Below are 13,350 nucleotides of genomic sequence, written 5' to 3' on the forward strand. Positions count from 1 at the left end.
CAATGAAGGGGAGTAGTTCCTGTCTAGTATTTTCCTTCCAGGGCAGGGGTAATCCAAATCGCAGGCTGGAGCAGTTACCCTGAGGACACTATGTAGGACTTCATAGGAGACTTCTCCAGGGTGGCACAGTGCTACCCTGCTGGAAGCACTTCTGAGGGGAATTGACCACAGAGTATGGCTGAGGTTGGAGAATTTTGGGGCTCTAGTGGAAAAATGGAACCCAATGAGGAGGAAAAGGAATGATCTTGACTGCTTATGGACTTGTAAAAGCCCCTGGGTAGGTTTTCTGCATTTGTTTATGAACTTGGGTCAATTCTTTGACTCTTCTGCTTTATCTGTAGAGTGAAGATAAGACTGCCTTGCACTTAAAATACATTTGTTACTATATGTGTGTGTGTGTGTGTGTGTGTGTGTGTGTGTGTGTGTGTGTGTGTATCTGTCACCTACATTCGTGGCAACCTGGACATGAGCCATCTTCCAACTTTTCTTACCCTGAACTCTGGGTGGGGACATAACATTCCATTGATCAATAAAGATTTCTTTTAAGTGCAATAACTGTGATATTTGGGGTCATCCCCAAACTGCTGAACCAGGTCCATGTGAGCTGAGATTAGGAGATCCTGGGCCATGGGGTTACATTAGATCAATTTCTTAAATGTCAAAAGTTGGCCTTCATGGTGGTATCTGAAAAACTGTAGTATGCTGGCAAGTGTAAATCTTAGTGCTGTCTTAGAAGTAGGACCCTTGGGGAGGGAGCAAAGTGAAGGGGACGGTGGGCTTAATCACTTAATACAACTGTGTTCATGGTGCTGCTCATTGCCCAAAGAGATGAAGGGAGCCCAGGAGGCCCTGGGCAGAACTGCCCTTTGCTGCTCTGTCCCCAGAGAGTGTCTACCTTTAAGGTATTATGAGGCTTTTTTGTTTTTTCTTTATGATCCTTCTTCTTTCTTTTCTCATGGCTATCAGTAAACAAAACTGGGCAGTCATCTATATCAGGATTTTGCCCATGCATCTTTTCTCCTTTATTTCTTCAGAAGATCAAAGGAACTTTCCATCTGCAGTGGAAAAGAAACAAGAGTGAGATGTCACTTTTCTGGGCAACTCTTGGGAAAAGTGGGAGGTATGTATAAGAGGAGTCTGAGGATTCCTAGGCCAATTAAGGGAAACTTCATTGGGAAACTGGGATTATTCTTTCTAGACCATCAAGACCTAAACAATGAGCCACAAGATTTGGACTGGAGGTTATTATTGGTCATGCAATGAAAGCCAGAATGATTTGGATTTAAAAAGGAATCAAATAACTCTATTTGAAATACAATGGGCTTTTTAAAAAATCATAATTCAAAAATATTCAGGACAAAAAATAAATTGTCCCATATTTTTGGGGAAAAAAGGAAAATGAAAAAAATCTAAGCTATTTGAGGGTTTGGAAACTAGATTTTATTAAAAAATTTTCTACTTATTTTTAATTTCCTTTTGTAAATAAGCATAAGACTTAATATTAGCAAATGCCAAATCACCACATAGTTACACTCAAATAGTTGTTGAAATGAAATAAATTCTCTATAGGCCAGGGGTTCTTAATCTTTCTTTGTGACATGGCAAAACTTTTGACAACCCTGAAACCTGTGAACTCCTTAGAATCATGTTTTAAAGCATACAAAATAAAAAAAAAATATAGGAATACAAAGGAAACCAATTATACTGAAATACAGCTATCAAAAGATTTTGTTTTTAAAAACCCAATTCATATGCCCCAAGACCAATAAGACTGTGCATACCCTTTGATCCAGCAATACTGGGATTAGGTCTGTATCCCAAAGACATCATAAAAAAAGGGAAAAGGACCTATATATTACACTCTTTTGGTAATGGCAAAGAATTGGAAATTGAGGGTATGCCTATCCACTGGGGAATGGCTGAACAAATTGTCATATATGAATGTGATAGTGTACTATTGTGCTATAAGAATTATAAGGGACAGGATTTTAGAAAAGCCTGGGAAAACTTGCATGAACTGATGATGAGTGAAGTGAGCAGAACTAGAAGAACATTCTACACACTTGCAGCAACATTAGGTGATGATCAACCATGATGGATTGGCTCATTTCAACAGTACAAGAATCAAAGACAATTCTAAAAGACTGGTGATGGAAGATGCCATCTATAACCAGAGAAGGAATGAGGAGTTTAAATGTAGACCAAGGTCGACTATTTTCAATTTTTATTTTCATTTATTCATTCATTCACTCATTCATTTAATGCTTTACATTTATTTATTTATTTTAGGTTTTTGCAAGGCAATGGGGTTAAGTGGCTTGCCCAAGGCCACACAGCTAGGTAATTATTAAATGTCTGAGGCCGCATTTGAACTCAGGTACTCCTGACTCCAGGGCTGGTGCTCTATCCACTGCGCCACCCAGCTGCCCCCTATCTTCAATTTTTAAAAGTTGTCTTAATATATTATTTTTCTCTCTAATATTTCCCCCCTTTTAATTTGATTCTTCTTTCACACCATGATTAATATAGATACAGGTTTAACATTGTTTTACACATATAACCTATTAGATTGCTCTCTGTCAGGGAGAAGAAGAGAAAAGAGAGGGAGAGAGAAAACTGGGAAACACAAAACCTTACAACAATGATTATTGAAAACTATCTTTGCATGTAGTTGGAAAAATAAATGAATAAAATATTTTGAAAAAACAAAACAAAAACCAACCCAATTCAAAGGACCTTTTGGAATTTTTCTAAGGGGAAGCTCAATAGATTAGGTCTTCTAAAGGTTGTCACCCATGGTTTGGGGAGAGGTTAGACTCTCTGGACTCTGCCATTCCTTTCATTTCTGAGATTCTGTGATCCTAGGAGATTCCCTCTCAGTGGCTCTGCTGTCAGACCTGAAAAGCAACAACTTCATGATCTCTTCATAGCAAGAGAAGGAAAAACAGACATTAAACTCCCAAAGTCCAGCAGTCTGGGGCCATTACATGTCAAAGTGTCTCTGTAATAATGGTAAAATTATGCTGATAATAAGAATGACAGGAGCTAATAAAGACAAGTGTTAGAGGGACTGCAAGAAAACAGGCATAGCTATCCATGCATTGTTGGTGGAACTGATTATTGATCTAACCATTGGAACTATGCCCCCCAAACTGTTACACAGGGCCTTCCCTTTGACTCAGCTATATCACTATCCAGCCTTTGTTTCATAGAGATCAAAGAAAGAAGAAAAGAATTTATATCTATAAAAATATTAATAGCCCATTTTGTGGTGGCAAAGAATTGGAAGCCAAGGCAGTTCCAATCAGTTGGGGAATGACTCAACAATTCTGATATATGCATGTAGTGGAATCCCACTGTACTGTAAGAAATGAAGAAACAGTCTCAGAGAAACCCTGGAAGATAGGTGTTGCCTGCTGTGGAGTGAATTGAGTAGAACAATTTATACAACACAACCAATACCATAAAAATGGCCAATTCTGAAGGGGGTAAGGACTCTGATCCACGGATTTCAGAGAACTGATAAGAAAAGCACCCTCCTCATGACAGTGAGATGATGGATTAATATACAGAATGAGATGTAGATTTTTGTCACGGTCAGTGGAGATGCTTGTTGTGACTTGATACAAGGGTTTTGTTATTTCTTTTTCTTTCCTTCCATTGGCCATAGTGAGAAAAAAAGAAAAAGTTTAGTAAGAGTAGCTAATCTTTTTTTTTTTAGGTTTTTGAAAGGCAAACGGGGTTAAGTGGCTTGCCCAAGGCCACACAGCTAGGTAATTATTAAGTGTCTGAGACCAGATTTGAACCCAGGTACTCCTGACTCCAGGGCCGGTGCTTTATCCACTATGCCACCTAGCCGCCCCTAGAGAGTAGCTAATCTTTATGGAGCAAAATAGCTCCAGATCCTGCAGGTGGTAAGAAGCAGAGCCTAGCAAAATTTCAAGCATGACCTCATTTAAAACTAAAGTCCTATGTTGGCTGCTTTTGTTTCACCTTTACAGATGAGGAATCCTTAACAGAAGTATCCATGGACAAACTTGAGTTTCAGCAATTTTTGAGTTTATGTTTTTAATTCCAACACAAACACAATGACCAATGAGTATTCCTTTTGGCTTTAACATTCTATCACTGACTATTTCTTAGTGATGACCCCACATCAGTAAGAAATGGCTAAATCCCACCCCTGGGGTTCTACTTTCCCCACTGATGATATTTGTCCTTATTTGAAGAAGATCACAACATCAGAGGTGATGCCATGACAAACAAGTGAACTGCACTTGAATGAGGGGGAGCCAGGCTATGTCCCCAGCCTCACTTTCTCCTCCAGAGCCATCTGGGTCCAGTGGCCAGATAGGAATCAGGAGGACTGGGGATGGCCCTGGGTGGGAGGCGATCAGGGTTTAATGATAGTGTCAAGTTTCTAAGGCCTGATTTGAATTCAGGTCCTCTTGACTCCAGGGTTGGTGCTCTATGCACTGTACTGCCTGGCTGCCCTTTCCCCATTAAAATACTCCTTTGAGGCTTCATTGTAATATGGAGGTGAAGCTGAGGTCCTGAAGGTGAGGCAGGTCCTGCCAATCTAGAACTTCAAGTATACAACTGTGTTGGTCCTCGCTGAGGATAGAGAAGCTTGGTGGTGGGGGATGGGTTTCCTTCATCCCAACAGCCCAAGAAGATTGTCTAAGTGGCTGAAGGGCTGCAATCTGCACCAAGGGAGGGCATACCACACCAGGAATGTCATAGATCCTGGAAGCTTCTAAGGTCTAAGAAGGCAGAATATGCTCAATACAGTTGAAAGGATTCATTTGTTACGCAGAAAAGAGGTCTTAACTTACTGAGAAATGGTTGTCTCTTGGGTTAGGCACCATTCCTAGCTCTCCTCTCCTCCCCTCCCTGTGAGAAATTAGAGGCTGTTTGGTTTCCACTGGATAGGAGAGGGTATTGCTAGGATCTCCCGGGTATCCACCAGAACAAAGACAGAGACTCTGGTCAGGGATTTTCCTACTCGGGGAATTGCCATTCCTGCAGGGATGTTAATTAAAGGTCTTTATAAGCCTTCCTGCTTGGTTGCTGACCAGGGTCCTGCCCACCTCTCCAAGCCATCTTGCAAAAGCATCAACAGAATCATTAATCTTAGGCACAGGCCTGGTCCTGTCACTCATACTTCCATGACTCCTTAAAATTCAGATGCTTTATGTCTGGAGCCATCTTGTCTTTTAAGCCTATTTTGCTCTCCCTCCATATGTTCTATACTCTGAGCCCTGAACATGCCCAGCATCTTCTCCCACCTCCACACCTTTGTTTAGGCTGTTCCAACTGATTCCTCATCTGTTCAATTTTCACCCATTATTTAAAGCTCAAGTTAAATGCTACCTTCTCCAGGAAGCCAGTCCTCCTTGATCCACCTCCCTACCTCCCATATAGTGATCTTTCTTCTCTGAGAACAAATGTTTGACTGTATGCTCCTGGCTGATTTCTCTAATATGTTCAATGCCTATTTGGCACAAGTGGACAGAATACAGCACTTAGTGTCAGGAAAACCAACATTTAATTCCTGTCTTAAATTGCTGCTGTGTGAACCCTAACAAGTCACTGAATGACTATGTACCTCAGTTTCCTCATCTGTAAAATGGTTGTTTCAGTAGTATTGGCTTCACAGGGTAGTTGTGAGGCTCATATGAGATCAGGTACATTCAGTACTGTGAAAACCCGTGCCTCAGAAATATCTGTTATCATTAAAAAGAGAAATAGCTTGGAACCAGGAAGACCTGGGTTCAAGTCCTTCTTTTAACATATACTGGCTGGACAGCCAGTCAAGTCCCTAAGGGTTGGGGTTGCTCATCTGTATTGGTCAAGGACATTTTCTATACTGATGAAATAAATTCTAGGCTTCCCAACTTTTCAAAAGCACACTCCTCCAGAGTAGAGGCTGGTTTGTTTTTTCTACTTGGATCCCTAGGGCTTTGCACAAAGTAGTACGAGGTAATAGCTAGCATTTACTCATACAGCAATTTAAGGTTTGCAACACATTTTGCAAATATCATCTCATTTAGTCCTCATGGGTGCTATTATTATTTATTATTATCCTTATTTTTAGGTGAGGAAACTGAGGCAGGTAGGATAAGGGAATTGCCCAAGATTAGCAGGTAGTATCTGAGGTTAGAGTTGAACTCATATTTTTTAGATTCCAGCTCCATCACTCTAACTACCATGTCACTGAGGTGCCTCCTTTCAGCACTTAATACTGTAACTGCTTTTTCCTTTGTCTACTGCAGTTACTTGTAAGTCTTTCCCCCCACCAATAATTAAAATCTCCATGAGAGGGGCGGCTTGGTGGTGTAGTGGATAGAGCACCAGCCCTGGAGTCAGGAGTACCTGGGTTCAAATCCGACCTCAGACACTTAATAATGACCTAGCTGTGTGGCCTTGGGCAAGCCACTTAACCCCATTGCCTTGCAAAAAAAAACTAAAAAAACAAATAAATCTCCATGATGATACTGGATTTAGAGATGGGAGGGAACATGCAGACCATCTAGTCCTAGCTCCCTCATTTTACAGATGGAGAAACTGAAGCCCCTCAGAGAGGCAAAGGTTTGTTCAAGGCAGGTAGGCCTTCCCTGAGCCCAAAGTCAATTCTTATTACCAAATCCTGGGCTTACCTATCCCCAGTCTTAGCTATACTTCATATATTATCACACAGCAGGCAAGTGACTCATGTTCAGTTGATCTGTATAGAATGAAGACAATTCATTTCCACTCAGAGTCCTGGGCTGCCCACTAGAGGTCAAGGAGCCATGCTAGCTCATTACATCACCCCTTCTTCCTCCCCTCCATTTAGAATCTTTTCATAGAATCCCTTAGGAGGCTGAACCAATGGTTGCCTCCAAGTCAATTTTCCCTCAGTGTTGAGTCTGTTCTCCTCTGAGATCATAAGCCAGAAATCAAGTCAGGATTTCTAGCCTGGGGAACGCTGTGGATCCTGATATTTGACTATGGCCTGAACCAGCAACAATGTCTGGCTTTTGCCCATCATCTCCCAGGAAAGAGGGGCAGCAAGTCATCTGAGAATGTGTAGGCCGGTAGGGAGGACAGTAGGTTTGGAGTCTGAGAACTTGGAGCCAGCAGGTAAAAACAATGAGTTGGATTTAATAGGATCAAATTTACTCGAAATGTAAAGTAAATAGAGTAAAAAAAAATCCACCTGAGTGGACGAGTAGGATGGAGGAGATGGAACGAGATGACAGTTCTCATAAAAAGTTAGATATTGTGATCTCAGCCTTCCTCACGAGGATACGGCCAAACAATTTGTAAGAATAGATGCTGAGTGAAATGACCAGAACCAGAAGAACCTTCTGCATACTGACAGCAACTGTTCGGTGATGATCAACTATTTTTTTAAAAATTTATTTAAAGCAATGGGATTGTCAGGTCAAATTTGAATTCAGGTCCTCCTGACTCCAGGGCCTGTGCTCCAGCCACTGTGCCACCTAGCCACCTGGTGATGATCAACTACATGGACTTTATCATCTCACCAGTTTAGCAGTCAAGGACAATCCTAAGAATTGTGATGGAAAATGCCATCCACACACAGAGGTAAAAAACCATGGAGTCTGAATGCAAACCAAAGAAGACTATTTTCAATTTTTAAAATTTGTTTTATGTTTTGTTTTTTTCCCCTTATGGATTTTTAAACTTTTTTTGCAATATGACTAATATGGGCTATGTTTAACATAGTTATACATGTATAATGTATATTAGATTGCTCTCTGTCAGGGGAAAGGGGGGAAGGAAGGAAAGGAGGGGGAAAAGTGTAACTCCAAACCTTACCAAAAAAAATGATTGTTGAAAACCAATTTTTGTATGTAGTTGGAAAAGTAAATACATTTTTTATAAACTTTTTTTGTTTTTGCAAGGCAAATGGGGTTAAGGAAAAGTAAATACATTTATAAAAAATAAAATGAGAGGATTGAAAAAATAATTAAGAGGGATAAACCAAGAGAGACATTAATGGATGAATAGTTGGCAATTGATAACAGGTGAAAATCTTCACCCTGTTGAATGTTTAAATCTTTAAATATTCTTCTGTAATATTTATTATTGCTTAGATTTGCATTAGGGAGGTTTCCAGTCAGAGAGAAGCCAGGAACACAGTCAAGCTCTCCGGGTTTCCCTTAGAAATTACATCATTAAACCCCTTAAGAACGACAGAACCATCAGAGCAGAACATCTTCTGGCAAGGTCTATCCTGGGGAGTGTTGGGGAGCCCAGGGCAGAGAACAGAAACCAGTGCAGAGGGACCCTTGACTGTGGGAATGAAGCCATTGGCAGTTCAAACTCAGCTGCATGGTGGGTGACTGGAAAAGCTCCAGCATGGGTGCCCAGGACCCCCATTCAGCCCATATTGGTCTGGACAACCCAACCCTGACGGTTAGCCTCTGACACCCACAGTATGGATGGCTTAGAGAGAGAGCCTCAGGGAATCCTTACCAGTCACTCCTCTGAGTCCCTAACATCTTTGGCCCAAACCAGGTAGCAAGCTTCTAGGGCTCTCAGCACCCGAGGTCTGAGAGCAAGCCCCTTCCCTGTTGTGGCTTGCTTCCTTGGGGCCCACAGCGGCGACCTCCCTCCAGGAGGGGAGCTGAGAATAAGGAGTCAAGCCACTACTGTCTGATGCCTCCAGCTCAATTTTATTACTGCTTAGCTATTACATAAATACTGTTAGGTCTTCCAGGGCAGAACAAAGAATGATGGGGGTGCAAGCATTGTGTACGTGCAGTGTCTTGCATTGCAGGATGGGGGAGGTACATTAGGGAGGAGATGATAAGGCACAGCTGTGTCTAGTGCCCTTGGTCAGTGGGGTGGAATGTCCAGCTCCCAAGGACTCTGGCTCACCTTATCTCTCAGGGCAGCAAGCCAGCTCCAGAGACTGTCCAGGTGGCGGTTTACTTGGAGATGATTTGTGTCATGGCAGTTAGAATAGCCTGTGTACCCACACTTCCTAACCTAAAATCCTTGGGATAGGGAACAGATCTCAAAATGAATGCGAAAGGTCAGAGAAAAGCAGGGTCCATTGACAAGTACCTCGGAGATAAGGATGGGCAAAACACAAGCACAGAAAAGGAAAGCCGAAGTGGGGAGGGGTACATGTGAAACTTTGGAGGAGAATATGAACTGGTCTCCGGCCCAGAAAGACTTCTTAGAAGAGCTCAGAAGGGATTTTAAAAATTGAATGGAAAAATCAGGAAAAGAAATGCAAGACAAAATGAATATCTCGCAACAAAAAGTGACAGAAGAAAACAAATCCTTTAAAAATACAATTGGGAAAAGAAACCAGCTCTTTTAAAAATAGAATTGATCAAATGGAACAGGAGATGCAAAAGCTAACTGAAGAAAATACCTCCTGGAAAAACAGAATAGGGCTAATGGAAGTGAATGATTTCACGAGGAATCAAGAATGTGTTAAAAAAAATAGAAAAAATTAAAAAAAAATAGAGGACAATAAGTCACTGGTAGAACAACTGACCTGGAAAATAGATCCAAGAGAGATAATTTAAGAATAACTGGACTACTTGAAAGCCACGATCAAAAACAGATCATTCTTCAGGAAATCAAGGAGAGCCAGAGGGGAAAATAGTCATTAAAAGAATCCACTGATCATCTCCTGAAATGGATCCCAAAATGAAAATGCCAAGGAATAGTGTAGCCAAACTCCAGAATTATCAGATCAAGGAGAAAAATACCGCAAGAGACCAGAAAGAAGCCATTCAAAACCATGAGGAATATATCCCCAATCTGAACAGGATTTGATGATCCCTAGCATTCTCTCAGTGCATTGTTCATGGCTGTCAAAGGAATGGAGAATTGCAGAGTACCCCAGCCATCCCTGAGTGACCAAATCACTTAAAAAAAAGTATTTATTTTAAATTTATGAAATAAAGTAAGCATTTTCATAAGCTGTGATTGATTGCATATGAAAGTGCAAATCTTATTATGTGGAAGTTATTTAAGTATATAATAAAGTTATCATTTTTTTTTAAAAAAGAGGATGGATCCAGGACCAAGGAGATGATGGTGCCATCCCACTGCAACCAGACTGGACCTCACATGTTGTCTTGCATTCAGTCCTGCCAACTGTTTTAGAAAGGGCAATGCTGACTGGCAGGGGAGGGTGACCAGATGGGAAGGGTTCCTTGGGACCAGCTGGAGAACCTGGAGGACCTGGGACCCTTTAAGCAGGAGAGTAGGTCAAGAGAGGAACATTCAGATGTTGGAGAGCTGCTTTAGAAAAGGAAGAGACTGGTTTTGTCTGGTTCCAAAGAGTAGGACCAGGAACAACAGGGGGCAGCTGTGGAGAGTCCCTAAAATTTAGAGCTGTTCAAGATGGGATGGCCACCTTAGCAAGTGGCTGATTCTTGCTCCCTGGAGGCCTTCAAGGAGAGAGTGGGGGGCCCTTTGGTAGAGATGCTCTGTCTCAAAGATACTCAAAGGATTCTTGGTTAGCAGTGGGCTAGATTAAGAGCACTTGGAAAGTCTGTGAATCCATGAATTGGGCAGCTTTTGTTTTCTAGCTTTGGGACTTCAGGTCAATTAAGGTTTTTGGACTTTAGTTTCCTCATTGGTGGAAAGAGGGATTTGGATTACATTCAAGGTCCAAAGCTATCAGGTCCCTTCAAGTCCTGATCCTGTGACTATCCTCTGCAGAGAACAAGGCTCTCTGTAAAGAACTGCCAGCAACGCAGTTTGCTGGAAACATTCCTGTCTATTTGGAAGCAGAGGGGCCCGCATAAAAATGCTAAGGAAAGGGAGGGTACAAGCAGGAGAAGAGAAAGAGGAAAACAGAGGGAGAGAGATAGGTAATAATAGCTAGATAGATGGAGAGAGAGACAGAGACACAGAGGCAGAGAGAGAGAGAGAGAGAGAGAGAGAGAGAGAGAGAGAGAGAGAGAGAGAGAAAAGAAAAAAGGAAAGGTAGAGGGAAAAGGGGGAAAAAGAGAAAAGAAAAGAAAAAAGAAAAGAGTAAAGGGAGAGAGAGAGAAAAGAGAAAGAGAGAGAAAAGAGAAAGAGAGAGAAAAGAGGGAGAGAAAAGAGGGAGGAGAGAGACAGAGAAAGAGACAGAAGAAGGGAGGAAGGAGGAGGGGGGGGGAAGAGAAAAAAATGAACCTTGTAGATGGTAACAGTTCATTCTATGGCCAGTTTAAAACACTTAAAATATGGGAAATGTGATGAAGAGTGGGTGGGTATATTATTAAATCCCCTAAATTTTTAAGGTTAAACATGTATCAGGTATTTGTGACATTATAGTTGATCTTTGCATTTTTCCCCTGAGAAAAGATTTTCTTCAGGTTTGTCCATTTGTTCATTTATTCATCCATCCATTGATTCAATCCTCAATTCCTCCATCCCGCCACCCATCCGTCACACGCTTGGGGAGCACTGTGGCTTTCCCCTCCAGGGCCCTCCCCTCCACAAGCTTACATAACTCCAGCTCCTGAGTGGGAGGCAGAGATAGCTTACGTACGGGGAGCTGAATTGTCTCCACTGACTGTTCAGGAGCTCTATTTCTGATCAAAGTTGTTTGGCCTGAAGAACTCAGGGCTCCTGGAGCACACCTACATCTTGACTGTTGCCTGCCCAGTGCCTTGTTCCATCACATTCTGTGCTCTTGGTGTCATAAAGGGGGCTAGAAGCCAAGCAGGCACTGGAGCATCAGGCTGGCACTGGGGTGTCAGGGCTGGCACTGGAGTGCTTGCCCTGAAGAATAAATTATTTCCTAGCCTTTATGAAGATCCTGCAGGGTGGGCACTGGGGAGCTGGGCACAGAAGGCAGGCTCAGAGTTCAAGGAGTCCCCGTTCAACTGAGGAGATCCACAAGACACTGTCGCCACTCCACAAGCCACAGGATCATCGAGACTGCGCTGAGGGACCTCGGGGTGATCTGGCTGAGCCCTTTCTGTTGAGGCCTTAGGGAAGAGGCGGATAGCCAGGGAAGGCCAGGGAAGGCCAGGGAGCCAGGGTTTGACTCTGGGTCGTTCCAGGCCCCCTCCTCCTTGGCATCATGCCCTTCCAATACCATGGATATTCCTCAGTTAGAACCCACTCCCTTTGTTCTGGGGGGAGATACTATTTGGTAGATATTTTCAGTGACCTGACCCACAGAGAGATGGCACTAGCTGGCATTCATTTTTAGTCTTGAACCTACGTTAAAACCACTGTCACCAGCCTTCACTTGCTTTTGTAGATGGCAAGCTGCTTGAGGGTAGGGAGTAAAGAGGACCACTTGCAATAAAGGAAAAGAGAATGGAATCCATAAACTAGAGGCCAATGAGCAAGACTTCAGTTCCTGGCAAAATTCTAGAATATAAGATTAAAGGGGTGAGCGGTGGCCCTCTGTTTCAAGGGAAGCAATGATGATCGAACCAGCCAGATTTCACTGAGAACAAATCACGTCAGAGTCAACCTATTTTGGGGGGCCTGGGGGTGGGGTAGGGAGAACCAAGTCTTCTGTTTTCATTTTACTCTTTGGTTTGAACAGATCTGAGCAGGTTTTGTTTATGACTTACTAAAACATGGTATGTAGACTTTAAAAAAATGATTTTTTATAGATGATTTTTCTCATCTTCAATAGTACATACCTTTTATTTTCTTTGCTTTTTGAATCTTTTTGTTACTGGGATGATGGGAGTGGGAGATTGGTGACTGGTGAGCAGGCACCAGTATCCTTGCCTGGTCCAAGCCCTACATGAGGGAGAGGCTGGACGCTATGGCATGGACAATGTGTGGTCTCGGCTGGTTCAGCCACGTCTTGTGACGGGTACCCATGCCCACAATTCTTCCCTAATCTGGTGACTAAGTTGCAGAGATGACTTCAGTGACAGCCATGCCTCCTCAACCTCTTCAAAGCAAAGGGAGGGCTGGGCCATGGGGCAGGGGAGGGGGTCCACAGTGGTCCAGAGGCTGGATCCAGTAGGACATGCCAGGCCTCTGTTCTTCCTCTTAAGCATTTTATCAGTGACTTGGGCAAAGGCATGGATGGCGGGAGACCTGGACTTGGGATCCTAAAAGATCCCAAGAAGCTAGAACGATGAATCTACAAATCAAATGTACCAACCAATCTTCCCCAAGATCAACTCCGCTCTGTCCTGTTGAGGTCAGGCGGCTTTCTGAGCACAGTCCCTGGACATGCTATTTCCCCTCTTTCTGAACCTCCTAAGTTATCACAAAGCAGCTGAATATATTCCAATAAATTTAACAGAGAAAAAGAAAAAAAAGTTGTTTGGGAAACTGCTAGAATTTGGAAAGACTGGGGATTGGGTCTTGGCTAGACCATCTCTACTTGGGAGCCTTGGGCTA

At 42.6% G+C, this 13,350-nt stretch overlaps 1 protein-coding gene across 2 annotated transcripts in view; it reads right to left on the reverse strand.

The window, feature by feature from the left end:
• Positions 1 to 11,650, reverse strand: part of ANO7 (anoctamin 7) — a 71,443-nt gene extending 59,793 nt beyond the window's left edge. For both annotated transcript variants that reach the window (XR_012469294.1, XM_074190702.1), the window contains exons 1-2: positions 11,519 to 11,650; positions 896 to 1,055 (exon numbers count right to left, since the gene is read on the reverse strand). Coding sequence is in view for 1 of the 2 variants with exons in the window: in XM_074190702.1 (XP_074046803.1) it covers positions 896 to 1,012 (117 nt within the window). In the remaining variant the exon portion in view is untranslated. The remainder of the gene's footprint in view (positions 1 to 895; positions 1,056 to 11,518) is intronic.
• Positions 11,651 to 13,350: the final 1,700 nt, after the last annotated feature.

Source organism: Macrotis lagotis, chromosome 6, assembly GCF_037893015.1.
Source record: "Macrotis lagotis isolate mMagLag1 chromosome 6, bilby.v1.9.chrom.fasta, whole genome shotgun sequence".
Classification (NCBI taxonomy): Eukaryota; Metazoa; Chordata; class Mammalia; order Peramelemorphia; family Peramelidae; genus Macrotis; species Macrotis lagotis.